This window comes from Chinchilla lanigera, unplaced genomic scaffold, assembly GCF_000276665.1.
Source record: "Chinchilla lanigera isolate Chin_1 unplaced genomic scaffold, ChiLan1.0 scaffold00110, whole genome shotgun sequence".
In the NCBI taxonomy this organism is placed as follows: Eukaryota; Metazoa; Chordata; class Mammalia; order Rodentia; family Chinchillidae; genus Chinchilla; species Chinchilla lanigera.
Window position 1 is genome coordinate 6,139,670 of NW_004955511.1, and position 24,357 is coordinate 6,164,026.

At 48.5% G+C, this 24,357-nt stretch overlaps 1 protein-coding gene and 1 long non-coding RNA gene across 3 annotated transcripts in view; one reads left to right on the forward strand and one right to left on the reverse strand.

Annotated features, from left to right (window-relative positions):
* The window catches only part of Cpsf7 (cleavage and polyadenylation specific factor 7, 59kDa), a 22,013-nt gene extending 552 nt beyond the window's left edge, over positions 1–21,461 (forward strand). Inside the window, exons 2-10 of one of the 2 annotated variants that reach the window (XM_005408150.2) lie at positions 111–219; positions 5,280–5,498; positions 6,290–6,393; positions 7,025–7,197; positions 9,856–10,270; positions 10,752–10,870; positions 13,376–13,544; positions 14,145–14,312; positions 19,621–21,461. In XM_005408150.2, the coding sequence (XP_005408207.1) occupies positions 166–219; positions 5,280–5,498; positions 6,290–6,393; positions 7,025–7,197; positions 9,856–10,270; positions 10,752–10,870; positions 13,376–13,544; positions 14,145–14,307 (1,416 nt within the window). In that variant the 5' untranslated portion in view covers positions 111–165 and the 3' untranslated portion in view covers positions 14,308–14,312; positions 19,621–21,461. The remainder of the gene's footprint in view (positions 1–110; positions 220–5,279; positions 5,499–6,289; positions 6,394–7,024; positions 7,198–9,855; positions 10,271–10,751; positions 10,871–13,375; positions 13,545–14,144; positions 14,313–19,620) is intronic. The other variant, XM_005408149.2, reaches the window with a different exon arrangement.
* LOC106147009 lies at positions 20,477–24,269 on the reverse strand. Its single transcript, XR_001231704.1, has 2 exons — positions 22,795–24,269; positions 20,477–21,952 (listed from the first exon to the last, which is right to left on the reverse strand). It is a non-coding gene; the product is annotated as an uncharacterized LOC106147009 (long non-coding RNA).
* Positions 24,270–24,357: the final 88 nt, after the last annotated feature.

Sequence of the window (24,357 nt, forward strand, 5' to 3'; positions counted from 1 at the left end):
GGGCCCGGCCGGGCCGGGGCCGCGGCTCCAGAACGCGAGGCTGCAGCCGGGCCACCTGCCCGCCCGGGACCCTCCTGCCTGCTAATCGCCGCCCTCTCTGAACACTGCAGTGGCGTCTCTCTCACTTTGTCCCTTCTCGGGGCGCGAGATCGTCCTTCCGGAGCCATGTCAGAAGGAGTGGACCTCATCGATATCTACGCCGACGAGGAGTTCAACCAGGTGAGGGCTCAATTTCCCTCGATCACTTGCAGCTAACTTGCGGTGATTTCACTCTGTGCCAGTCCGGGGCTTGAACGGGCGTCTGTCTTTTCAGGTCCGAAAATTTCCCCTTAGCATCTAAAAATTTCCCCCTAGCGGAGGTAAAGACTACTGACCCTTTTGCTTTATGTTCTTTTAAACCTCCAGGCTTAATTGTGAAGGGTTTGATTTAAGAGCAAATAAAAGTCAAATGCAGTAGAACGATGAATCAACCTGTGGAATTTGCTCCCCCAGGAAGCCAAAATTGGAATGTCGTTAGCATCAAAGACAAACCACACTTCACTAAAAATCAGCATTACTCTTGTTATGGTGTTGGTGAGGACAGTACTGATACTGCTCGGTTGTGGTTCTCTGAGGCTGCAGTTAGAGAATGTAGCCTGCCCTCCCCCCATAAAGTGCAAAGACACAGAGTCAAAGATACTTACTTAATTTCATCTTCCTTCCAGTTGTTTTAAGTCTTAAATAGCTTGACTTTTGTCTCCAGAGGTCCATAGACATTTTGGTGTCATGTTTCATTGATGAATCTGGCTGTTTCTGGAGGTGTGGGGGTAGAGCACAAACTCCTAGAAAGGCAGATTTAGAACCACTTTCATAGTTTCAGTGGGGTATGTCAGCGCCCCTCTGTTTTTACTACATGAGAAAATATACAAAGATTTTTCCTGAAATAATAGTTTATGAAATTCAGTTCTGTGATGGTGAGATCAAATCTCAAGAATGTTCCAAGGTCTCTACTTAAAACTCAGTAATATGTTACCTGGATTATTTCCAGCACCATTCTACTTGGGCAAGCTGGTTCTTCCCATTGCGTCTTCCAGTGGGTGCACGTAAGGATCTGGAAAGAGCCTGAAAAGAATGGACTAGAGAGGGAGAGTTGCCCTGTTGGACCTTGACTTTGCTGTGATGCAACAAAGGAGGCTCATATGTCTTTTCTTTTTTTCTTCCCTCTAATTGACCTAAGTTTACATTTTAAAAAATATAAGCATTAGAGGCTGGGGGTTTAGTTCAGCAGCACAGCGCCTGCCTGGCAAGTGCGAGGTTGTGAGTTCGATTCCTGGTACGGGAAAAGAACCCCCCCCCAAAAAAAAAAAAATATATATATATATATATAAGCTTTTGACTTGTGAATGTTGAGATTTAAAGCAACATAGAAGTAGCATAGTGGGATGACCTAGTACCATTGTACAGCTCAGCCAGTGGTCCCCTTTTTCTGGTGCCTGGTATTGAATTCACAGCCTTCCGCATGTTAAGCCCAAGCTCTACCACTGATACATTCTTAGGCTCTGATTATACTTTTTTTGTTGGTTCTTCTCCGGTACTGGGAATCGAACTCACGACCTTCCGCTTGCCAGGCAGGTGCTGTGCTGCTGTGCTAAATACCCAGCCCCTGATTATACTTTTTAATAGTAGTTTTCACGTGTCTCATAATAAACTGTGGAGTCATCTACAATTAAGATGTCTGATAAACCAGATTATGGTTATGAGAAAAGTTACATATGTTAATTTAGTTGTGAAACCATTACTTTTCTGAATTTTACATAGTTGCTTGAATCAGACTTTTGATACCTTTTATAAATTGTGGGCTTGTGTTTTTTAAGAAGAGAAGGCTCCCCTAATTATGTGTTATTAATTAATTAAAAGTTTTTTCCTTGAATTCCTTAACTGTGTGTTGTTAACTACTGGTGATTCACTTTGGGAAATAGAGTAGGGTCTTGATCACGGGCTATGGTTGGTCTAAGAAAATGATTTCATAATTTCTTCAGCAGTGTAATATACAGGCCAGAGATAGGACATGGGCCTTCTCCAATGGTCACTGCTTTGTCAGAAGTTATCGGCCTCAACAGCTTGTTTTCTGCTGTCTTTAGTCACCAGAGGACTTTTTTATGGGGGTAAGACCAAAGATAGTGTATGTACCCTACTAGATATTTATGACCAACAGACATTATTTGATGCTGGGCAAATGAGAGGAAGTATAGATTTTGAAAGTTTTATGTTATAGAGAAGGTGGAAGAAGGGACAATGTCCTTTCCCAATGAGTTAATTCTTGGTAAAGCTGGTTTTAGTATAATCTGGAAGCTGCTAAAGAAATGGTAAAAGCTCTGAGTAGCATTGTTAGTTGGCTTAGACTAAAGGTGGTCAGTACAAATTGTGTTTTAGAATGTTTTAAGAATATTGCTTTGCCCCGAGCTGGCCTGACAAGGACTCCCTCCCATGCACTTTGGTCCCCAAGGAGAATGAACAGTTAATAGTTGGAGCCTGTGGTATGTGCTCCCTAGTCTCTTAGAGCATGTGCTGCCAAAGCCTCTTCAGAAGAGCTGCTTTATTCCTGTTAGATCAGGAGACCTGGGATTCATAGCTGCTCTTTTGGGCTGGGGAAAAAACTGGAAAAGTGACTGAGAGTTGCTACTTTGTTGTTGTTGTTGTTGTTTTTCTTTTTGCTACTTTGTTAAATGTTTTGTCTTCCTTCCTTGTCATGCTGACAAGGGTTTGCACTGTATGCTCATTTTTCTTTCTTACTTCCATCAGCAAGTATTTATTGAGTTATTGAGTGTTTGCCAGGGCAGATGAGGTAAAGGAGGAAGGATAGATCCCTGTACTTAAAACAGGTTCCAGCCAGGCATGGTATTGCATGCCTGTAATCCCAGCACTCGAGAGGCTGAGGCAGGAGAATCATTGTGAGTTCCAGACCAGCTTGGGTTACAAAGTGCACTCAAGGCCAACCTGAACTGCACGGGGAGACCCTGTCTCAAAAAGACAAAAGAAAAAAAAAACAGGTTCCAGTCCTGATGGGTAAGGGAGACGGTGCTCGAGAGTCACAGTGTAGAGAAAGGAGCAGGTGATGGTGATGGGGAGGGAAAGCATCAGGGGAAGTGGTCGTTAATGAACCCAGAAAACTGTGATCTTTGTTTACAGTTAAAAGAAACAGTGGGATCTGGTTGGTCACTTTGAGAAAAATTCATAGCTTAGTTACATCCTTTAATCAAATACCAGGAGAAAGGGGTATGAGGGTGGGGACATTGAACTTAGTGGTGGGAAAAGTCTTTTTAAATTAATCTAGAAGCTTCATGACACAATCTCAGCTATTTCTTTGCTATTGAACACAAACCTCTTCCTGAGATACTCAATCATTAAAAACATATTTCCTGTTTGATCTTCCTAGAATGAAACTTTTAACATCACTGCATGCTAAACATTTTTCACTTAATTTGTAGAATTAGGTTTTATTTTAACCTAACTCCCCAGTGAATAAATCACCGACTTCAGTGATGAGAAACCTCAGGCATTTCCTGGTTTTCTGTCCTAATGAACTGATGTGCTGGTATGTTTAAAGTCAGACACAGCTCAATGCTCGGTTTCTTCAGTGTAGCCCTCTGTAAGCCTCCGCCAGACTCTGAACTGAGAGTCTTTACCCCACTTTCCAAAGTGATACTCCATAAACCAAATCTTCCAAGGTTGGGTCTATCCTTGTCTTTTGTTTTGTTTGTTTTGTTTTTTCCCCCCCGGTACTGGGAATCGAACTTACAACCTTGCGCTTGCCAGGCAGGCACTGTGCTACTGAGCTAAATCCCCAGCCCCCTCTATCCTTGTCTTTAAGGGACTTTGGAGAGTAGGTTGGTTGCCTTACAGTTATTGACTGCATTTGCGCTCACAGTGTGAGGGATATCCTGGGGATCCATTTGGTCTCTGCGCTGTCCAGATCTGCATGTTCCTCCTAGCCAGTTTTTAGTAGTCATTTTTGTTACGACCTTCAGGCACATTCCACTGAATATCCAAGTGTGTTTCCTTATTCTCTTTAAGTTTTATTTGAAAACCCTTGTTTTGTTGAAAACCTTTATTTTGTTTTAAGACCTTGGTATAAGGAACATTGTCACTTGAATTCCTAAGGGATTAGTCCCAAGACATCCCCCGTACTGAAACCCTCAAATGCTTAAGTTCTTTGTGTAAGATCATGTAGTATTTGCATATAACCTGCAAACATTCCTTCTGTGTACTTTAATCATCTGTAAGTTACTTGTACCCAATACAATGAAAATGCTACATAGTTAGATTCCACTTCTTGGGTTATTACTTGTATTTGTTAATTTTTGGTTCATAGTTGGTTGAATGTGGGATGGGGAGCACACAGAGCACTGGTGGTAGTGCCGTTCGGGTTAGGACACTGGCTGGGACCAAGTGACTTACCAGCCCTTCCCCTACAAGGAACCACAGGGCAAATCACCCTACCTGATACCTGAGTGTGTTGGTGATTTGTCTAGAGCTCAGAGGATTTAAACAGTGTTGAGATCAAACCCAGGGACTTGTGCAAGTTAGGCTAGCACTCTGCCACTGAGCTTCATCCCAGCTCCTGCTTCCTTTTTATGTTTTTTTAATTTTATTTTGTTTTTGAGACAGGTCTGAGTATGTAGTACATTGCTTATGTAGCCCAGGCTGGCCTCAAACTCACAGTGATCGTCCTGCCTCAGCCCCCTGAGTGTTGAGATGACAGATGTGAGCCGCTGCACCCAGCTTATTTGATTGTTAACAGGAAGCCGGGATTGCCTTCTGTGAACTTCCGGCAGGGATTTAAGTCAGTAACTGCCAATCTTTTTGGGTTTCGTACCTACTTCCACATGCTTCACCTGCTTCATATTTCTAAATAAACTTACTTGATTCCTTACTGGACAGAATAGTATTATGTAACTTGGTTTTGGAAACAGCATGAGATGTTGCAGGTGTTTGCATTGATGTGTTGTTCAGAGCTGGCCTCGTTGAAGACAGTGGCACAGGCATCTCATTATTCCTTCTCAGTTTGCTTGCTTGCCACGAGTCCTCATTCTCATAGGTAGCTAAGGCCAGAAATGTTGCCTGCTACTCAGAAGGTCTGGAGAGAACTGCTCAGGCATAACTAAGTTTCTGATGGTTTCCTAGAGTAGGACCAGGAAGTTTTATACAAAGTGCTTGATTATGGTTTCTAAATAAATTGGAATGAAACAGACCAAAATGAGAGGTCTGCAACCTTCCTCTGGCCACCCCTCATGTTGTAGGACCCAGAGTTCAACAATACGGATCAGATTGACCTATATGATGACGTTCTGACGGCTACCTCCCAGCCCTCAGATGACAGAAGCAGCAGCACTGAGCCTCCGCCACCTGTTCGCCAGGAGCCCTCTCCCAAGCCCAACAACAAGACGCCCGCGATTCTGTACACATACAGTGGCCTGCGCAGTAGGCGAGCAGCCGTCTATGTGGGCAGCTTTTCCTGGGTAAGCATGGCTAACCGGAAGGCTTGGGGGGCTGGAGGGAGAGCCCTGGGAGGTGACGGCATTGTCACAGACCGCTGCTGCACTGTTTTGTGCTCTGATGGGGTTGGATTTCTTTTTCCTGGGATCAGGTTGGATTGATCTCTGAAAGAGAACTATCCTGAGGACGTACTGGTGCCGAAGAAAGCAATGATTAAGTGGGTAGTTGCTCTTTCTGCCATCTTATTACTGCCCCTGACCCTGGGGCTTTATGTCTAGCAGGGTCACCTGTGGGACGAGCTTTCAGAGTGAACACCTTGAACTCTTGGTGGTCATTAGATGGTCCTGTGATAATGGTGGGTGACGGGGATCAAAGGCCTTGGTAGCTCTAATACACTGGGGTAGGTGGTGACTCTTGCAGAAGTTACTATGTAGCATGTTTTTGGGCTGGTGGCAGGGAAATGTGTGTGCTGAGGGGAAAGTTATGGCAGTGGTTAGCTCTAGCCTGTCTGATCTGTAATTAAACGATGTTAGCAGTCAATGTCTAAACTGATGACCTGTCAGCCCAAATGGCAGTTGAGTTAAAACAGATATTAGTCCCGAAAGATGGGGATTGGGGGTGGTTTGGAGTTCTGTAGGGGTGAGGACAGTGGTAGAAGCCTGTACTGATTGAAGTATTGCTGGGTTTTCGGGTTTCTTGTGGGAAGTTGTGAATATGACTAGAATCCTAGGTTTGGGTTGAGACTTTTTTCTGGGTGGGTGGGGAGGGGCATGTAGCTCTTGACATTTTCCCTTTTCCATCTTGCCGGCCTCAGTGGACCACAGACCAGCAGCTGATCCAGGTTATTCGCTCTATAGGAGTCTATGATGTGGTGGAGTTGAAATTTGCAGAGAATCGAGCAAATGGCCAGTCCAAAGGGTGAGGCTTGGGATCTGGAAGCCCCATCTAGTTTATAACCAGTGGGAGAACAGATGAGCCCCATATTCTGTCCCTGGATTTTACCCCTTTAACCCTTGGGCCAGCTTCTACAGTAGTTTTAATAAACTGCTTAGGGTGGGGACCCAGCTTCCATGTGGTAGAACATCCATCTGTTGAGGGCAGAGAGGTCTGGGGTATGGGTGTTGCTGCTGTTGGGTATTTCTTGTTTTGTTTTTGTTAGTTTGTTGCCAGTAATGGGTACCAAACCCAGGGACACTGTATGTAGGGAGCTGCATTCCCAGCCGTTTCTGTTTTTGAGATAAAGTCTTGCTGAGTTGCCCAGGGTGGCCTTGAACTTGAGATAATCTTACTTCAGCCCACTAATACCTGGGATTCTGGGTGTGTACCACTGTGCCCAGCATGATTGCTTATTTTTAATCCCCTGCCCCCAGACCCCAGATTATAGGCTGGCACCTCGTGTGTGTGTGTGTGTGTGTGTGTGTGTGTGTGTGTGTGTGTGTGTAATTCAGCTAAGGTCTTTCGCCTTGCCAGTTTTTGCTGAAAGTGGAAGTCTGTATTCCCTTTCTGTCTCTCTGAACTGTTTTCACTTATCTACTTTTCCTCCTTCAAGGTATGCTGAGGTGGTGGTAGCCTCTGAAAACTCCGTCCACAAATTGCTGGAACTCTTGCCAGGGAAAGTTCTCAATGGGGAAAAAGTGGACGTGAGGCCGGCCACCCGGCAAAACCTGTCACAGTTTGAGGCCCAGGCTCGGAAACGTGAGTGCGTCCGAGTCCCGAGAGGGGGTACGTGGAGACCATCTGTGTTGGGGGAGGGTTGGGTCTGTTCTCTGTGGTGTGGAGGAGGTGGGGAGCACGCTGGTGTTTGGGGCAATAGATGATTGGGGGTGGCTAGAAAAGGGTTTGTGCTGCAAGTCAGGTAAGTTCTGCATGCAGTTGGGTTGTGACTGCTCAGCGCATGACTGGGAAAAGTGCTTTGCTGCTGAGGACCAGTTTCCACCTGAACTAGGCACTCCACGATTTAAATTCCTGTCGGCTGTAAATTTTGTGTTTCTGCCTGAAAGTGGCGTGTGGGAATAGGCTTATTCGTGAGGCGTGCCTCTCCCACCCTAAATGTAACTAAGCTACATGAAGATGGCTGTGGTCTTACCAAGAGCGATGTGGAAGGAAGGCTGCTCCACACAGAGTGAACCAGAAGTGTTGGGGCGTGCGATCCCTGGGAATACTTCCTTCAGCTTGGGAAGTAGATCCTCTTATTAAAGAGTGCATTGTCCACCTTTGCTGGATGACAGTATCCCTTCAGGTGATTTTACTGCCTTTATTCCAACTCTGAGTTTACCAAGTCACTTCCTGATGCTAATTTGGTTTCCCAACTAGGCTGTCCTACCGGGAAAAGAATGTGCTGACCAGCCAACACAAGTATTCTGGTCTGCTTGGCAGTTTATTCTCATTGTTAATTAATAAATGGGCCTCCTGAATCAGTCTCCTGTAGGTTTGATTAGCATGACTCAATCTCCTAGGGTCCACTTACACCTTGGTGAACTGGTAAAATCACGTTTCCAAACCTGTGAAACCCGAGGACCAGACCTGGGCTGGTCCCGACCTCACAAGGGGCAGCCAATCATGGGGCCCAAGTTAAGCCAGTCAGCCGGCTGTGCACGTGGTACGTGCCTGTAATCCCAGTGCTTTGAGGGACTGAGGCACAAGGATTGTGAATTTGAGCCCAGCCTGGGCAACTTAGCGATTTAGTGAGACCCTGTCTCATAAAGTAAAAAGGGAGCTAGGGGGCATAGCTCAGTGAAAAGGCTGTGGGTCCACTTCCCAGTATGGAAGGAAAGGGGGCAAGGCTAGCACAGTTTCATCACCTGTGTTCTGTCACTGCTTGTGTTCAACTCAGAAGCCAGGGTGCCCTGTGTTGGCCTGGGCGTGCACTTCAGGTGAAACACAGCTGCCCCCATCTTTCATAAGAGCAGCTGTTCTTCAACTTGGCCGAGAACTGATACAGATAGGCACACACCTGTCTTCCTTGACAGCTCCATTCACAAATCCCTTGTTTCAGGGCCCTCTGTGTTTCCTGAGGTGCATAGTTGTACAGTTGCGTTGGGTGGCCTGCCTTCTGTCCATCTTGCTCTTTACCACTCAGGGTTACCTTTCTTTGCTAAAAAGATGGCCATAACAGTGCTGCTCATCTGCTGTCAATTCACTCAGTAAGCCAGTCAACTTCCTCTGCATGTGAAAGGCAGGTCTCCAAGGACTTGTAGCCATAGATACAAAGCAGAACCTTTGCAGATACGGGAGCAGTAGGTGGCTGAGAAGCAGTTAGCCGTCGAGGATCACATTTGCTTAACAACTCTCTTTAGTTTGCAAGAACTTGAGGAGGGAGTGGAGTAGGTGGCCCTATGTTTGAGACATGGAGAATAAGTGTGCTCTCTCAAGCACTAGTGATAAGCTGGGTGATCCTCAGTGAGGTTGGGGGGGGCTCCTAAGCTGCCTCAGGTTGCAGCTGAGTGTCAGCTTTTAGTTTAAGAAACCACTCTTCTTCCCCACACTTGCTAAGCTTCTTCCTACTTCAAGACTCCTGAGGCCACACAATCATGTTCCCTTGGCGTCTGCTTTAGGCAGGCTTAGTCTGTGAGGTCAGCAGGGGAGCAGCTTAGCCGGTGTCTGGTGTGTGTGCACCCTGCTGTGCCTGGTGTGCCCTGCACCGCCGTCATGTGGTGTGTCTGAGTAGGTGGCCCAATGGGTAAAGGGTTGGCCATGGGGAGGTGGGAGTCCCAGGTTTATGGCATGTTCTACAGCACGCTATAGCGAGGCCTTGCCGCCAACGGCACACCACGTGCCCTCTATGGGCAGATCTTCTCTTAGCTCGTCCATCCTCAGTCTCTCTCTTTCATCCTCTAGTCTGCTACTCCTTTGTGTCTCTTCCCTACCCCAGTACCTGTTTGGGAATGGGGATAAAGAAACTGGATCTGTTCCCTGCCTTTCCTTTCCTTCCCCAGGTTCCCTGCCAGAGCTTGATAGGAAAGAGCCTTCCTAAAGGATGGCAGAATAGAGTTCAGCTAGCATAAGTCTTAGGAGAAGCCGTGCACTCTTCCTTTTCAGAGGAGTGGCTTCAGGTCAGCTGGTACCAGTTGAGCCGCAGGAACAGGGTCAGCATTGTCATTTTCTCATGGGCCATTAGATTCCTTCTGTGTGTCACATAGAGACAAATCCTGCAGTGGATTCAGTGTGTCCTGAAGCACTTTGGGAGTGCATGGTAGTGTTGCTTTCTGGGTTTGTGTCTTAACTGAGATACTTTGACCTTTTTCTCCACAGCTGATTTTTCCTTTGTGCAGTCTCTTCAGTCACCTTCTGAATGGTGTCCGATGCCTTGCTGAGGGGTGAGCTGGCCCCATGGGTGTGCCCAAAGCGTGGGCAGTGATGTGGCTGTGCTTTGCCTTGTAGGAGTGCCTCCACGGGCCCACTCTCGAGACTCTAGTGACTCTGCTGATGGTCGGGCCACGCCCTCTGAGAACCTTGTGCCCTCGTCTGCCCGTGTGGATAAGCCCCCCAGTGTGCTGCCCTACTTCAATCGCCCCCCTTCAGCCCTCCCCCTGATGGGTCTGCCCCCACCCCCGATCCCACCCCCACCACCGCTCTCTTCAAGCTTCGGCGTCCCTCCTCCTCCTCCTGGCATCCACTACCAGCATCTCATGCCTCCCCCTCCTCGATTACCTCCTCATCTGACTGTACCTCCCCCTGGGGCCATCCCACCTGCCCTTCACCTCAACCCAGCCTTCTTCCCCCCACCAAACGCCACAGTGGGGCCTCCACCAGAGACTTACATGAAGGCTTCTACGCCGTATAACCACCATGGCAGGTAAAACCCTGTTGTTTCCTTTGGGTGGGAACCAGACTAGAGGGCACACAGGGCTGAGCTTTTGTTCTCCCTGAATAAGTGAGCTCTGAATGCTAGCATTTTCCTTCATGGAAACCTTTATTCTAGTGTTAATCCCTGGGACGGGTGTCCTGCTTATTGGTGTTTAGGGTTTTTGTTTGCATCTTAATTAACCGCTTGACCCAAACCACAAGGAGCTTGAGGTTGAGTGCCCTAAATGGCTGCTGCAGATACCACTGTGTCTGGCACAGCTGGGTCACATCAAAGTTACAGAAGTTACAAAGTTACAGAAGCATGTAGAAGACAGATGCAGTCTTCAAGAGAAGAGGAACGCATAAAAATCCTACATAAGCAGGCTGAGAATCTTCTGGCCAGTGTACAGTGGTGCATACTTCACTAGCACCGTAATAGAGGGTATAAAAGTCACAAGGGGTAGGCACTCAGGAAGGCAGTTGTCTTGCAGCCGAGATTCGGGCCCTCCGCCCTCTACAGTGAGTGAAGCTGAGTTTGAAGAGATCATGAAGCGAAACAGAGCAATTTCCAGCAGTGCCATTTCCAAAGCAGTGTCTGGAGCCAGTGCAGGTAACTCAACTTTACTGCTGTCTACCTTTGGTTTCCCTGTTGTTTTATCATTTCCTCTGGTAAAAGTTCAACAAGATAAAGATGGAGCACTGTCAAGTTTCAAGAGTGGCATGGGTCAAACCAGACCTAGTATCACATACTTGGAATCCCAGCACTCGGGAGGGTGACGCAGGAGGATTGCTGCGAATTCAAGACTTGCTGGGCTGCATAGTGAGTCCAGGGCCAACCTGAACTGCCTAGTGAGCATACTAAGACAAAACACAAGGAGTGGCACACTTCAAAGAGCTGGAGTTTCCAGGTGTTGGCTTGATAGAGTCCGGTTACTTGAAGAAGTCTTGGCAGAGCTGCCAGCCTCGGCAGTCCTTCCTGGAAGGCAGGTCTCCCTTTCAGCTAACTTGCCTTGCTGCCAGGATTAGGTAGGCACAGTCGACAGCTGTGATTTTCAGGGCCCTGAGCATAAAATTTTATCTTTGGTCCTTAAAGGAGGAGAATTGATACAGGAGGTTTAGGGCTGGTCCAAGTTTACATCATGACATTAGTCTTCACTGCCTTCCCATGAGTGTAACACGCGAATGTAAACGCCTGTAGCCCGTCAAGTCTCCTAAGGCAGTTTACCCCCAATACCATGTGACTGTTTTCTGCAATTTCTCATCTGGTGGCTGTTAACCTGAATCTGCAGAGTTGGTTAAGATCAAAAAGGGTACATATTCTCTTCAACTTTCCTTTACCAGAGGAACCTACATTGACATCTGAGTGAGTCTTTTTAAATTAAAAAGTAATGTATCAGTTGTAATAAATAAAGATACAGCAGAATTTAGAGGAAATGGTCTTCCCTGCTAGTCCCTTTCTGCAAGATGATCAGTAACTAAATCTTTATGTTCCTTCCTTTTTGTTTTTTTGTTCCATTCAGACCACTTTTTTTTTTTTAAACAGGGTCTCACTATGTTGTCCAGGATGACCTTGAGCTTACCAGCCGACATTGGCATCCAACTCACATCGATCCTCCTGCCTCAGCTTAAGTGCTGGGATTATAGGCATGTGCCACCACCCCCGGCTGGGCAAATATTTCTTAAATGTGCCTCTAAGACAGACACATACCTCCTGCCTGTGTGGAGCTTATGTCCTGGTATTCCTGGGCTTCCGTGAGAAACAGTTCTTCCTTCCTGGTTTCTGTCCGTACCTCATGCCCTGCACAGAGACAGCTGCCAGTCCTCTCTTTCCCAAACCCTTGTCAGGTTGATGCTTTACTTCTGTTTGCTACCTTTCATGCTATTGACTTAGCTTGAAAAAGCACTGTTCAAGTCCCTACCCTTGACTGCTGTCTCTGAGCCAGGACTGCTCAGATTTGGGAAATGAAAGGACTAGATATTTGTGGCAGTGTAATTTTAAAAAGTGTGTGCATACAGTTATGTGCTGTTACCGTGCTTTAGGCATGGGTAGCCTGCATATAGGGTGGTGGCTCTGCAAGATGATGTTGCCTAGTGTTGCCATAGCTGACTTAGTTTGTATAGGTACAGCGTATGGTGTACACACTGGTGACGCTGCCTGGCAGCACATGTATCCTGCTCATTAAGTGACACATAACTAACTATATTACACATACATGTTCAGGGATACATAGTGTCACATATGTACACATGCCTGATTAAAGATTAAAAGTAGCCAGGCATGATGGCGCACGCCCATAATCCCAGCCCTCAGGAGGCTGAGGCAGGAGGATTGTCACAAGTTCCAGGCCAGAGCTGAAGGCCAGCCTGAACTACATAGCGAGACCCTGTCTCAAAAAGACAAAAAAAAAAAAAAACATGAGCAGTGTTAGGAGATGAGAAGCCTCTATACAAGGATCACCCACAGGGTGATCTTACAGTTTAGTATACATTTTTCCAGATTTTTTTTTCCTGTTCATATGACAACATACATATAATTTTGATTGCTTTTACAAAAGTGAAATACAGTTTGGCAACTTATTTTTTTCAGGTTTTATAGCCTGGACACATTTTTATTACATTGAGGTAGTAATATTTAACATCTGTGGAGCCCTTACTCTGTGCCTGGCACTGTGGTGCTGAGCACTTCAAGTGGATCTATAGATTTACCTCGTGCTTTTAACAACCACACAGTAATCTGTGGAACTGTTCCTTAATTTATGTAGCTGGCCCCTGTTCAGAGCAATTCAACAAAGAACACTGAAACTTTATACATCAACGCTTCCACAAACGCAAGTGGAGACTTCTTAGTAGAATTGCTCGGTTAAATAGTGCACACAGTAGATGCTGTGAGACAGCCTCTGCCCAGTGATGTGCCAGTTTATCCAGCCACTAGCGGCATCTGGCATATTCTAAACCACTGGAATGTAAGTGTGGTCCAGTGTTATACTGGTCCTGTCTGCTTCACCCGTTTTACCACAGCTTATGGAACAGCCAGTTCTTGGCTTGAGCCCTTCTGAGTTCTCCCTCTGAGCTGCTGCCCCTGCTCACCCTCAGCCTTTCCTGTTTGCCCCGGCAGGGGATTACAGTGATGCGATCGAGACACTGCTTACAGCCATTGCCGTTATCAAGCAGTCCCGGGTGGCCACCGACGAGCGCTGCCGAGTCCTCATCTCCTCGCTCAAGGACTGCCTTCATGGCATTGAGGCCAAGTCCTACAGCGTGGGTGCCAGCAGCAGCTCCTCCAGGTAAGCACTGCCGTGCAGGGGTCGGTGGGGACAGGGAGGCAGCCCAGGGTGTCTGATCAAGAACTAGCAAGTGTCATAACGTGTGGAGCCTGATGGGAGGCAGTGGGTTCAGGTAGGAAAAAAGAGACTGGTATAGTTAAATGGGTTTTTGAACCACGTGAGCTTGGATATGAATCTCTGTTCTGCTGTTGAGCATCCTTATAACCATGGCAGTTAGCTTTCCATGTGTCATTTTTCTTCTTTTTTAAGAAGGGACAGTGTTGTTCCTTAGCTAATGGGCCTATGTAAAGATAAGGTCAGATGATGCATGGTAGACTGTTGGTACTATGCCTGGTGCACTAAGAGCTGAATAAATAAAACTCATCATTTCCCAAGAAAGATGCATCCTCAAAGAGCTAAGATCCTGAGACAAGAGCTGGAGCAACAGCTCCGTGGAAGAGCACATGCCTGCCATGCAGGAGGTCCTGTGTTCAACCCTCACACTGCCAAAAAGACTGTAGGTCCAAAGCACATGCACAGAAGAGTAATGTAGGTGACTTGGGAGACACTCAGCAGGAAAGTGGGAGGTGTCTGCGTGCAGCTAACACATCTTTCCCATAGGAAGAGACATCGGTCCAGGGAGAGATCACCCAGCCGGTCCCGGGACAGTAGCAGGAGGCACCGGGACCTGCTTCACAATGAAGATCGTCATGATGACTACTTCCCAGAAAGAACCCGGGAGCACGAGAGACACCGGGACAGAGAGCGGGACCGGCACCACTGAACAGGGTGAGGAACCTGGTCCTGGCAGGATCATTTCTTGGGGTGGGGGTGGAGGGTGTTTATAGTGATGCTTTCTCTGTGTGTGTCTCAAGCAAATAAAGGCAGCAGGGTTGGGAAGAGGTCTTCGGACTTGGGGAACAGTAGTCCAGGGTAGATTTCCTGTTTGCGTGTGTGGAGTCTCACCCTGAGATGGAGCTGCTGGTTTCCTGACTGCCTTGGAGTTCCTGTCTGGTATTGGAGCAACAACCTCACATTGTGGCTGAGAGTAGGGTCTGCTTTCTGATGCCACAGTGTGCATTCCAGCCCCTCTACTAGTAAACCAGGCTGCTTTCTCTTCTTGGTTTCCTCCTCTGTGCATGAATATCACAGAAGCACGGTCTCCGTGGCTTTCTGCATGTCCCGTGAGATAATCCACATGGAGCACTTAGCGTTCATCTGCCTGTCTGTCACACAGTAAGCTCTCAGTAAATGCCAGCCATGTCATTGTTATTATTATGTCTTAACTGCACCAAACATACAAGTAAAAAATTTGGAAATCAAGTTCAAGGCCAGCCTGGACTACACAGCAAGACCATGTCTCAAAAAGAAAAAGAAGGGAAGAATTGACCAAGGCAGAAAAGTGAGATTGGTATTGCTTAGTTTTCATGGCACATTAATAATTTTAAGAGTTGTATCTATTTTAAAAATTGGGGTTTCAGAGATAACTGATCTGAAAATAATTATAGCTTTGAGTTGGGCATGGTGTCACTTGGCAGGCTGAGGGAGAAGGATCACCACAAGTTCGACGCCAGCCTGGGCTACATAGCAAGACCCTGTCTCAAAAAAAAAAAAAAATTACAGCTTTGAGACTGTGGAGGATGAGTAACTTTACCAGAATAGAGTGTTTCGTTGTTGTGTTTTAAGACAAAAGCAGGGCTGGGGGACCTATTAGCTTAGGTAACTGAAAAGTTTCCTGAGGGTTATCTGGCTCCAAGAGTTCCAGCTCCGACCCTGGGACTCAGTGTCTGCCTTCTGCAGCTCTGCGTCTCTTGGTTTTCATCTTCAGAAAGGCTCCGTCTTGGAGGTCTGGCTATGGGTGACATCCCATCAGCCCAATCTCAGCTTGTGTGGAAGGGAGCCACACGGTTTCTGTGGAAATCTGTAGAACGGGAGGCTCAGGCCGGGAGGGTCTAGCTGTGGCTCCCGGGAGCCAGTGCATGACCCTGATGACCTCTGAGACCTTTCTCAAGTTTGTAGTTGCAGGTGTACATATGTCTGGAACTTTCCCCTCTGTCTTATGTCATGAGCATTGTGGAGATGGTGTAGGCGTCTTCTGTCTGCTTGACTCTTCAGAGCAATAACAGTAGTTAAAGAGGGTGGCGAGAAAGAGTGGTAGTGCTGCTTGGTGTCTTTGGGATGGATATGTGGATGATGGGAGGAAAAAGGGAAAAGAAACCAAGTATGGTAGCACACACCTGTAATCCCAGCAGTCTGGGAGACTGAGGCAGGAGGACCACAAATTCAAGTCCCATCTGATGAGACCCTAATCTCAAAATTTAAAAAAAAAAACAAAAAACATACACACACACACACAGCTGCAGCCATAGCCCCAGGGTAGGGTCCCCCTCAATTTGATTTCTACTTCCTGAGAACAAAGGGTAGGGAGGACGGGGACCCTTCACTGTCTTGGTGTGTGTCCCTGTAGTTGATGAGCAAGAGCTGGCCGCCGTAGGCTTCTGTAGCACTTTGCATAGTGACAGCCTCCTGACAGACAGATTACTCCTGCAGGTGTGCTGCTGCCCCTGCTTTGTCGTTTGGCTTTACTTGCCATTGACTTAAACAGATTTATAGCCAGGAGTTGTTTTTATCTCCTTTCACAGCATGTAGCAAGTAAGTGGCAAGAGGGAAAGTGATGCATATTTTTCTCTGCTGCCTCTGTTCTCCAGCCACTGGTTTGTTCTGCAAAGTTCTAGGTTGTGTGAGAATACTGAGGTCTCAGCAACCTGCACAGAACCAGCAGGCAGGCTGTGGCTTCTGGGCACTGCTTTCTGGAGTTCATCCCAGGTGGAGTTTGGGAAGTGCCCATATTTCTCTGGAGAAGCAGACCAGTGCAGCGGGGCCTGGCTGGGTCTCAAAGTGGCAGGAGTAGTCTTGGTCTGTGCCTCCTCTGTGTCAGCAGCAGTGTTTCCTCCTCTCATTCGAGCTGGCTTATCTGTGGCTTGCTTGAGGTCCAACACTGACGCCCCCTTCCGTCATGCTAGCCATACTGTGTGTCCTTTGGAACTCACCGGGCTAAGGGTGACCAAGGTGGTGGTAATTAATTGGTTCATGTGGAGCATGATTACTTACAGTCTCCAGGGCCACATCCGGGTGACCACTTAGAGGACACCGTGTGTCACCGTGCCTGCTGACTCTGCTCCCTGCAGTCTTCTCACAGGGCTGTGGTGTGCAAGGCCTGCCTGCTGCTCTGTCAGTGCTTTGAGATTGATTCCTGAGTTACCACTTTGCCTGCTTTCGCTGCCCATAAGATAGGTCTGTTTCTACCATTACTCGGGAAATCCTGTAACACATGTGACTGGCACAGGCCATGGCAACACAAGGGCTATTAACCCAGACAGGCTTCCTACTGCCCCCTCCTGCTTGTTGCCCCTTAGGAATGTGCCTTACTCTGTATCAACATATAAGTCCCCAACGTAGGACTTAGGAACAAGTTCCTGTTCCAGGAGAATTTTTGGAGTAGAGAGTTCACAACTTGAGTGTCCATAAATTGGGGCTTCCTGTAATAGTTCAGTCCAAAAGAACTAAATCACACACTGCACAAGTGTCATTGTCATAAGCTCCCTTCCAAAGAACCCCCAGTGCCATCTGCATTAAACAGGTGTTGGGGAAGGATGGGCCCTATGGGCCTTGCAGACAGCTCCATAGTCTCTGTCCCACAGTCTTTTTGTTGGAGAGAACAGTACCAGCAGTCTGTGAAGCGGCTCGGCGGCAGGAGAGGAGTCTGTCCAGGACCAGTGGAAGCATTCGCTCACCCACCTTCTTCAGGGGTGGGCCAGCTTGGGGCCTGAGGCATAGAAGCCGCTGCAGAACCCAATTTCTGTCTGCATCGACACATTCCACCAATGTGGCCACAGGCCTTTCAGAACCGAGTGCTCTCGACACACCAGAGTTCCTCTGTGTCTTGTTTTGGAACAACAGTTCACATTAAATCGTCTCTTCCAGGATGTGTGTATGTACTCTGGAGTCTGAGGGAGTTCTTAGCTAATCTGTGGGTTCGGCTTTGGTTTTGTTTTTTTTGAGACAGGGTCTTGCTATATATAGTCCAGGCTGGCATTGAACTCACTATATTTTCCAGGCTGGCCTCCTGCCTCAGCCTCCTGGGTACTGGGATTACATGTGGGTGCTGCTATGACCAGCCTGCAGTTCTCAACTGTGTCAGTTGTCTCATTAAGACATTTCCCTGGCCAGGTATGGTGGCACACACCTGTAATCCCAGCACTCCAAGTTCAGGCTGAGGCAGGAGGATCACTGTGAGTTCGAGGCCCACCTAGGCTACAGAGTTCAAAGCCAGCCTGAACTGCATAGTGAAATCTTGTCTCAAAAAGGCAAAAAAAAGAAGACATTTTCCTACTTGAAATAGTCATTCTCACCTTATTCTTATGCCCGATCTGTAACCACTGAGCTTTGTATCCAGTGTTCACCTGGTTGAGAGATCCAGAGGCTAAAGGTATGAGTGCAGACTGCATTAGGGCTTCAGTGGTCTCGGTAAAGCAGGACACACTGGCCTGTGTAGATATTTGGAGGAGCCAGAGAGGCCGAGGCTGTGCAGAATCTGGGCTCCACACTGAGAACAGTGCCATTTCTGGGTCAGAAGGGTCAGGCAGCAGGTGGACATCCTTATCTCCTGGGGCAGCCCTCCAAGTGTGCATATAAGCTGAGTGTGTGGAGGCTGGCTTGCTGGTATGGGCCTAGAAGAATTGCTAGCTAGGCCTGTGTTACCCTAGCACAGATTCCCCAGCATGAGAAAGGAAAAAGCCTTCTGAAGTTCTAAGTTGGAATTTAGAATTCAGGTCTCCTGTTTGTCTGGACTGTTAGGTCTATTTGCGTGGTCAGACTGACCACACCGCCACCTGCAGGTGGTTGGTCCTGCAGTGCTGTGCCAGGGAGCCTGAGTTTGGTGGTATGACAAGTGGCCTAACCAACTCCTACTGGTGATACTTTTAGGTTTCCTTTCCATGCCTTTTCTTTGTTGCAGTACTGGGGATTGAACCCACGACCTTAGCACAGAGCAACATCCCTAACCCTTTTTAAGACTTTTTGAAGGGCTGGGGATATAGCTCAGGAGCACAAGTGCCTACCTGGCAAGCACAAGGTCCTGAGTTCGATTTCTGGGTTGGGCTAAATTTGAGGTCCTCCTGCCTCTGCCTCAGCCTCTCAGAGTGCAGGGATTACAGGTGTGTGCCTCTGTGGCAGGCTGCTTTCAGACTTCTACTGCTGATTTTCTTTTCCTTCAGTGCTGTCCTTTCTGTTTTGGCCTGGTGAGGTCCTTCCTGCCTGGTGGTTCCTCTGCTTCTTGGTCCTTCACCCACAGCTGTCACCTGGGAAAGGCTTGGGGAAGCTCTGGCACTGTGTGCTGCTGCGCGTACTCATAAGAGCACTGTTGAGACTCTGTTTAACGAGGGCTTGATTAAAAGAAAACAAAGAATAGCCAGGCGCAGTGGCGAACACATGTAATGCCAGCACTTTTGGGACGCTGGGGCAGGAGGATCACGAATTTGAGCCCAGCCTGGGCAACTTCATGATTTAGCAAGAACCTGCCTCAACATAAAACATAACAGAAGGCAGGGAAGTGGGAGTTTGCTGTGGCAGTACGTGGTCCCCGCAGGGCCTTGTGGTTGTTTGGGGCCGATGGGTTTGGCTGTCTGCACGCTCGTTTTTATCACCGTGCCTCCCATTTCCAGAATTTTTTTGTTCCGCTAAGATAAGCTGTGACTTCTCAGGACAGACTCTCTCAGACAGTAAACTCACCCTACTCCCTTGTAGCAGCTTTCCATGCTTTTCCAGTGCATGTCTCCTTTCCAGGCTGCTTGTGAGACCTCACTCTATCCGTGTCCCCCACCCTTCCTGTCCACTGTGCCTGCTTCTGCTCCCCCAGCATCCCCTCACCTCTGCTCGCACTCAGGCTCAGGCTCAGGCTCAGGCTCAGGCTCAGGCTCGTTCTCTGCCCTCTGCGCACATATCCAGTCTCTGACACCTCCTTCGGAAATGGCCGGTGGTTCCTGCGGCCCAGTAAATAACCTTTGTTCTTTCTCCTCTTCTGATGTTCTCATTGCAGGAGTCTGGTTGGAAGCAAATGTTTTTAACGGACTCGCATCTCCACCTTGATCAGGACTAAAGGACGGAGGCCGCTCCACTCTCCCCTTGCTCCACTCCCCTCATCCTCCTGACACCCAGGGACTCCCTCTGCCCCACAGGTTTGAAGATGCTTGGCAGCCCTCTCAGCCCCACACCTCCTGTCTGCCAGGGGGAGAACCTAGTCCGTGTGGCTGGGAGGGTGGCAGACAGGAAGTAGGCTCTGTGCTGGGGCCCTGGTCCTCAGAGAATGGTGCTTTGCCCGAGGAAGTGTGCGTGTTTCTGACTCCGGGAGCAGGCAGTGGTGATGTTGGTGGAAAAGCTTCCTTCCCAAGGAAACAGGTCCTCCTTGCAGATCTTGGAGGTGACGGCTGTGCCAAAATATGCAGGGCCCTGTCCTTAGCACTAGGTTTGATGGGGCCAAGAGGGCCCAAGCCCTTGCTGATGTACCATTGTTAACGCCTTTCCCTTCCCTACCCTTTGAGAAGGGACCAGGAGAACAGACGTTACCTAGTGACGAGCTCCTCCTGGTCTTGGTTTTCCCTCTTGCATCTTGTTATGTCCCTGACCCCTAGAGGACGGAAGCCCTCTGGCTCCCTGCTGCCCAGCGCCTCTGGTCCTGCCCCTGAGCAGAGAGGCCTTGGGGTTGCTTCTCCTGGAAGCCCCGTGCCACGTTGTGCTTGGTTGTCTCTCGCAATAACCAGCCCTCTGGTGTTCCTCTCCCTGGGCGGGTCATGTACGCATGGCGCCCTTCCCCCAGGAAAGCCGCTTCCTTGTTTTAGAGGAAGTTACTGCCGCTGGGAGACAGGGCTCTGGACCTCAGCAATGCAGAAGCCTAGCCAAGTGTCAGAGGAGCAGGGAGGAGGCAGCCTGGGTGGGATCTGGCCAGCTTCCCAGCCTCTCCCTTTCTCAGCCTAAGCTAAGCATGGACTTGTGTCCCCAGGTACATACTTGTACACATCATGGGGTGAGTGGCACTGCTAGGCAGATGAAGTCAGCTTTGGTGTCCTTTCACCTTCTGACTCATGAGCTCCACTCTACCTGAAGGTCTTTCCTGCCTCTGGTAAGCAGTGAGGAAGAAACGGAGCCTAGCCCAGAGTTTTAAGGACCAGCACTCAGGCCATGTTCTACCCAGACAGATGGAGTTGCTTTTCCCAAAACACCCAAATTGTCCTGTGGTTGCCACTGAAGGAAGTACCAGCAGCAGGGTCCTGTAGTGCCCAGGGTGAGGCTACTCTGCATGCCTCTCCAGGGCACCTGACACCGAGTGGGAGGCCGGATGGGGCTGGGGCACAGGGTCACAGAGACCCTTCTCGCTCAGGGGAGAGGCTGAGTTGGACTGAACCCTTCCTCTGTTCCTAGCACGTTTCTGAAACACCCCTCAGTCACTGGGGAGCCCAGGGTTGGAGAGGCACATTCCCCTGGGACAGGCTACAGACTGTAGCCTTCATCCCGTCCCCCAGCCCTGTGCCCCTCCGCCTCAGACCACGGCACCCTGCCCCGCTGGCCAGGTGGTAAGTGATGCGCTTACCCTTGAGAGCAGCTCCGTGTGTCTTTTTAAAATGTAGAGAAAACCAAGTAAGGTGAGTCTAAGGAAAACAGTATATAGAATATCAGAGAAGCTGTTTACCTGGAGAATTATTTTCTCCCCATTTTTTGTTTTTACTCAATGACACAATTTTTAGTTTTATTTCCTGATAGCAAAAGGAAAAGAATCCCCACCCTAAAAAGGCCAAGGCCCCGTCCCCCGTTGTCGGTGATTTGTTTGTCTTTCTGATAGGTTGAAAATTGTGTAATAAACTTGATGACGCTGTCAATCTTTTATACTGCATTGTATTTTTTTTCCTTTTGTAACAAAATATTTTGAAATAATAAATGGGGTGTGTGCTGTTGTATGGATTCTGCATTGAATAGATTTGTTGAGGTTTCTGGGGTGTGGGTGGGGCTGATGTAGATGCTGTGGGATGGTAGGGAACCCCAAGTTCCTAGCAGGAATTGTGTATTGGGCAAGGGGTCCCCTAGCCAGAGGAGGAGGGCCCTCCAAAGATTAACCTTTTCCTTGGCCCCAAAACACCCTGCTCAAAGAACACTTTAAGTCATCCTTTATCCTTCAAGAGCACCAAGACTTCTGTTGTGGAGTTTGGGTTCCAGCACCGTGGAGTGCAGGAAGGGAAGACTGCCCTGGCAGGAGACCTGGCTGGGGCCTGGTTCCCCGATCGTTGAACCATGGACATGCAGTGTGGCCTTGACGAAGATGAGCAGCTGTCTGCCTTCACACAGGCATGTGCTGAATGCCAGACAGAACTAAACAGCCACTGAAATAGGAGGTACGGTTTAGAAAGGTTAGTGGAAGTGCTGTGGGCGAATCTTGGGTTTCGAGAAAAGACAGATTTTTAAGGCCAGGTAAGTGAAGTTGACAGGATAGGGCTGGAGGCCTGCAGGCAGAGAGGTCGTGTCTCGTGAGTGTACTGTTGGCACAACTCAGCTAGAGTACCAGCATGTGTTACTGAGGGCGAGGCTGGTCCCTAAAACAGCCCGAGTAGAGGGAGCTGTGGTTGGCAGAGTCAGGGATGGTTCCGTGACAGGATCACAAATTGGGATGTATGTCTTGCTGTGCGAGCAGCACCTACCCAAGAAGCCAAACAAATGAGTCTTACAAGTTGTTTTGTGTTTGTTTTTCTTGTGTGTTTGGTGCTAGGGATTGACCCAAGCCCTTGTGCGTTCAACGCAAGAACTGTACCACTGAGCCACATCCCCAGCCCACTAAGTCACCTTTGTTTAAAAAGAAAGTGTGTGAGAGGAAGGTTCAGTGAAAAAGAGGTGAGTTGCAGAGTAGTTAACGACAGTGTGTGCACTGTGTCAGGCAAGGAGTGAAAGCCTTCACAAGATGATTCCGTATAAAGGCTGGGATTGCGTGAAACTAAAGGGGAGGGAAAATGTGTAGACAAGTGTTTGAGCTGAGCTCTGATCGCTGCCTGTGATACCTGCCATTCTGCTTAAAGTTCAGGTGCTGTGCTCAGTCTCTTTGACCGGCATCTGCTGTGGATGCCCCAGATAAATTATTCATGGAGATGAGAGTGTGAGAATGTCCAGGTGAGATTACATTTAGGTTCCCCAGGTCAACACCAGGGTAGGGAAAGGAGAGACCCACAGTTACCTGTGTTCAGATCCCGCTGCTTTTATGAGCTGAATACCTTGGACCCGGACATCACCCAGCCGAGATGCCACTGCAGACATTCCTGTTCTGGCCTTGTGTGAGACAGCAGAAAAGGCTTCTGCCAGCCACTGTCAAGACTGTGGGCACCTCTGTGTCTGGTCTGTACAGTAGCCTCCCTGCATTCCAACAAGCACAGCCGCTGGAAGATTTCCTGTGCTCTGCAGCAGCCTCAGTTTCCACTGTACAGTATGATCAGCTGCACACAGTGGTCCCAGCAACATCTGGGAGAAAAAATGTATGGACTTTCCTCATAACCCTAAGCAGGAGGGCCTCCTAGTCATGCCCTCGTTTTCCCGTGGGAGCCTGTTGAGAGAAGGGACATACTGCAGACACAGTATGGGCTTGGAATTCCACCAGGCAGTGACCAGTTACGTCGCTTTCCTTCCTCAGCCCCTAAGTGCGGGAGCGGGGGCTTAGGCTGAGGTGGGCTCTGCAGCCCCTTTGAACACAAACATTCACATTTCACAAGCCAGCCCTGCACTTCTTATTCATTTATCTGTGTAGCTGAGAGGGTGGCCTTCACTCCTGAACACTGCATGAGAGCGGGTTGTGGAGGATGGGTTTCCCTCCAGCTTGATGCTGGTGACAACTTCACAGCAGTGCTAAAAACCAAAGCGGCAGTATGAGAAGCAACAGAAAATGGGTATTCACGGAGCTTGTGATCAGGAACTGGGGAAGTTCCTACTGGACTTTCTGGTTTCTATTTCTTAGTTGACCAGGTCTGTCACTCTAGCTTTGGGTAGACCCCCAGGGCATCAGGAGGCAAGGCCACAAGGCACAAAGAAGAGGTCTGCTAGGAATTGGTGGACAAAGGCCAGAGAAATGAGAAGGCATCATGTTTTGGGCAGTGAAGACCACGGGATGAAAATGAGCCAGATCACAGGGAAAGCCAGCTCAGAAGGCTCACAGTAAAGGCAGATCGAGAATTCATCTGACACTGGGCAGACAGGCCTCAGGCTTGCTAATGGGATGCTCTTTCAGGGGTCCTGGTGGTCTCTTGGGGATGAAAACCATGCCCACTACCAAAATGTGGAGCAGTTGTAGAGTTGGCTACTGAGAAGGAAATGACATTCATCTGCAGGAAACCATCCTCCAGCTTAAAAAATACTCCTTTCACTTCCGAAGTTTTAAATAGAGACCAGGAATGTAGCTCAGTAGGGAGCACTTGCCTAGTATTCAGGAGGATCTGTGTTCTCTCCCCAGAAACAAACACAGAGAACATGGTAAGTTAAGAGCACACTTCTGACTGCACTTGGCCCTCCCTGGAAAGGAAGACAACTGTAAGAGCAGCAAGAGATGAGACACCAACTGGGAGCCCTGGCACAGACTTGTAGGAGATCTAAAGAAAATGATCTGAACCAGGCATGGTGGTGCACGCCTGAGATCCCAACACTCAGGAAGCTGAGGCAGGAGGATGGAGGCAAGTTCAAGGCTAGCTTGGACTGCATAGTGAGATCCTGTCTCAACCAAAAACAAAAAGACGGGATCAGTGCCTCCTGGGAC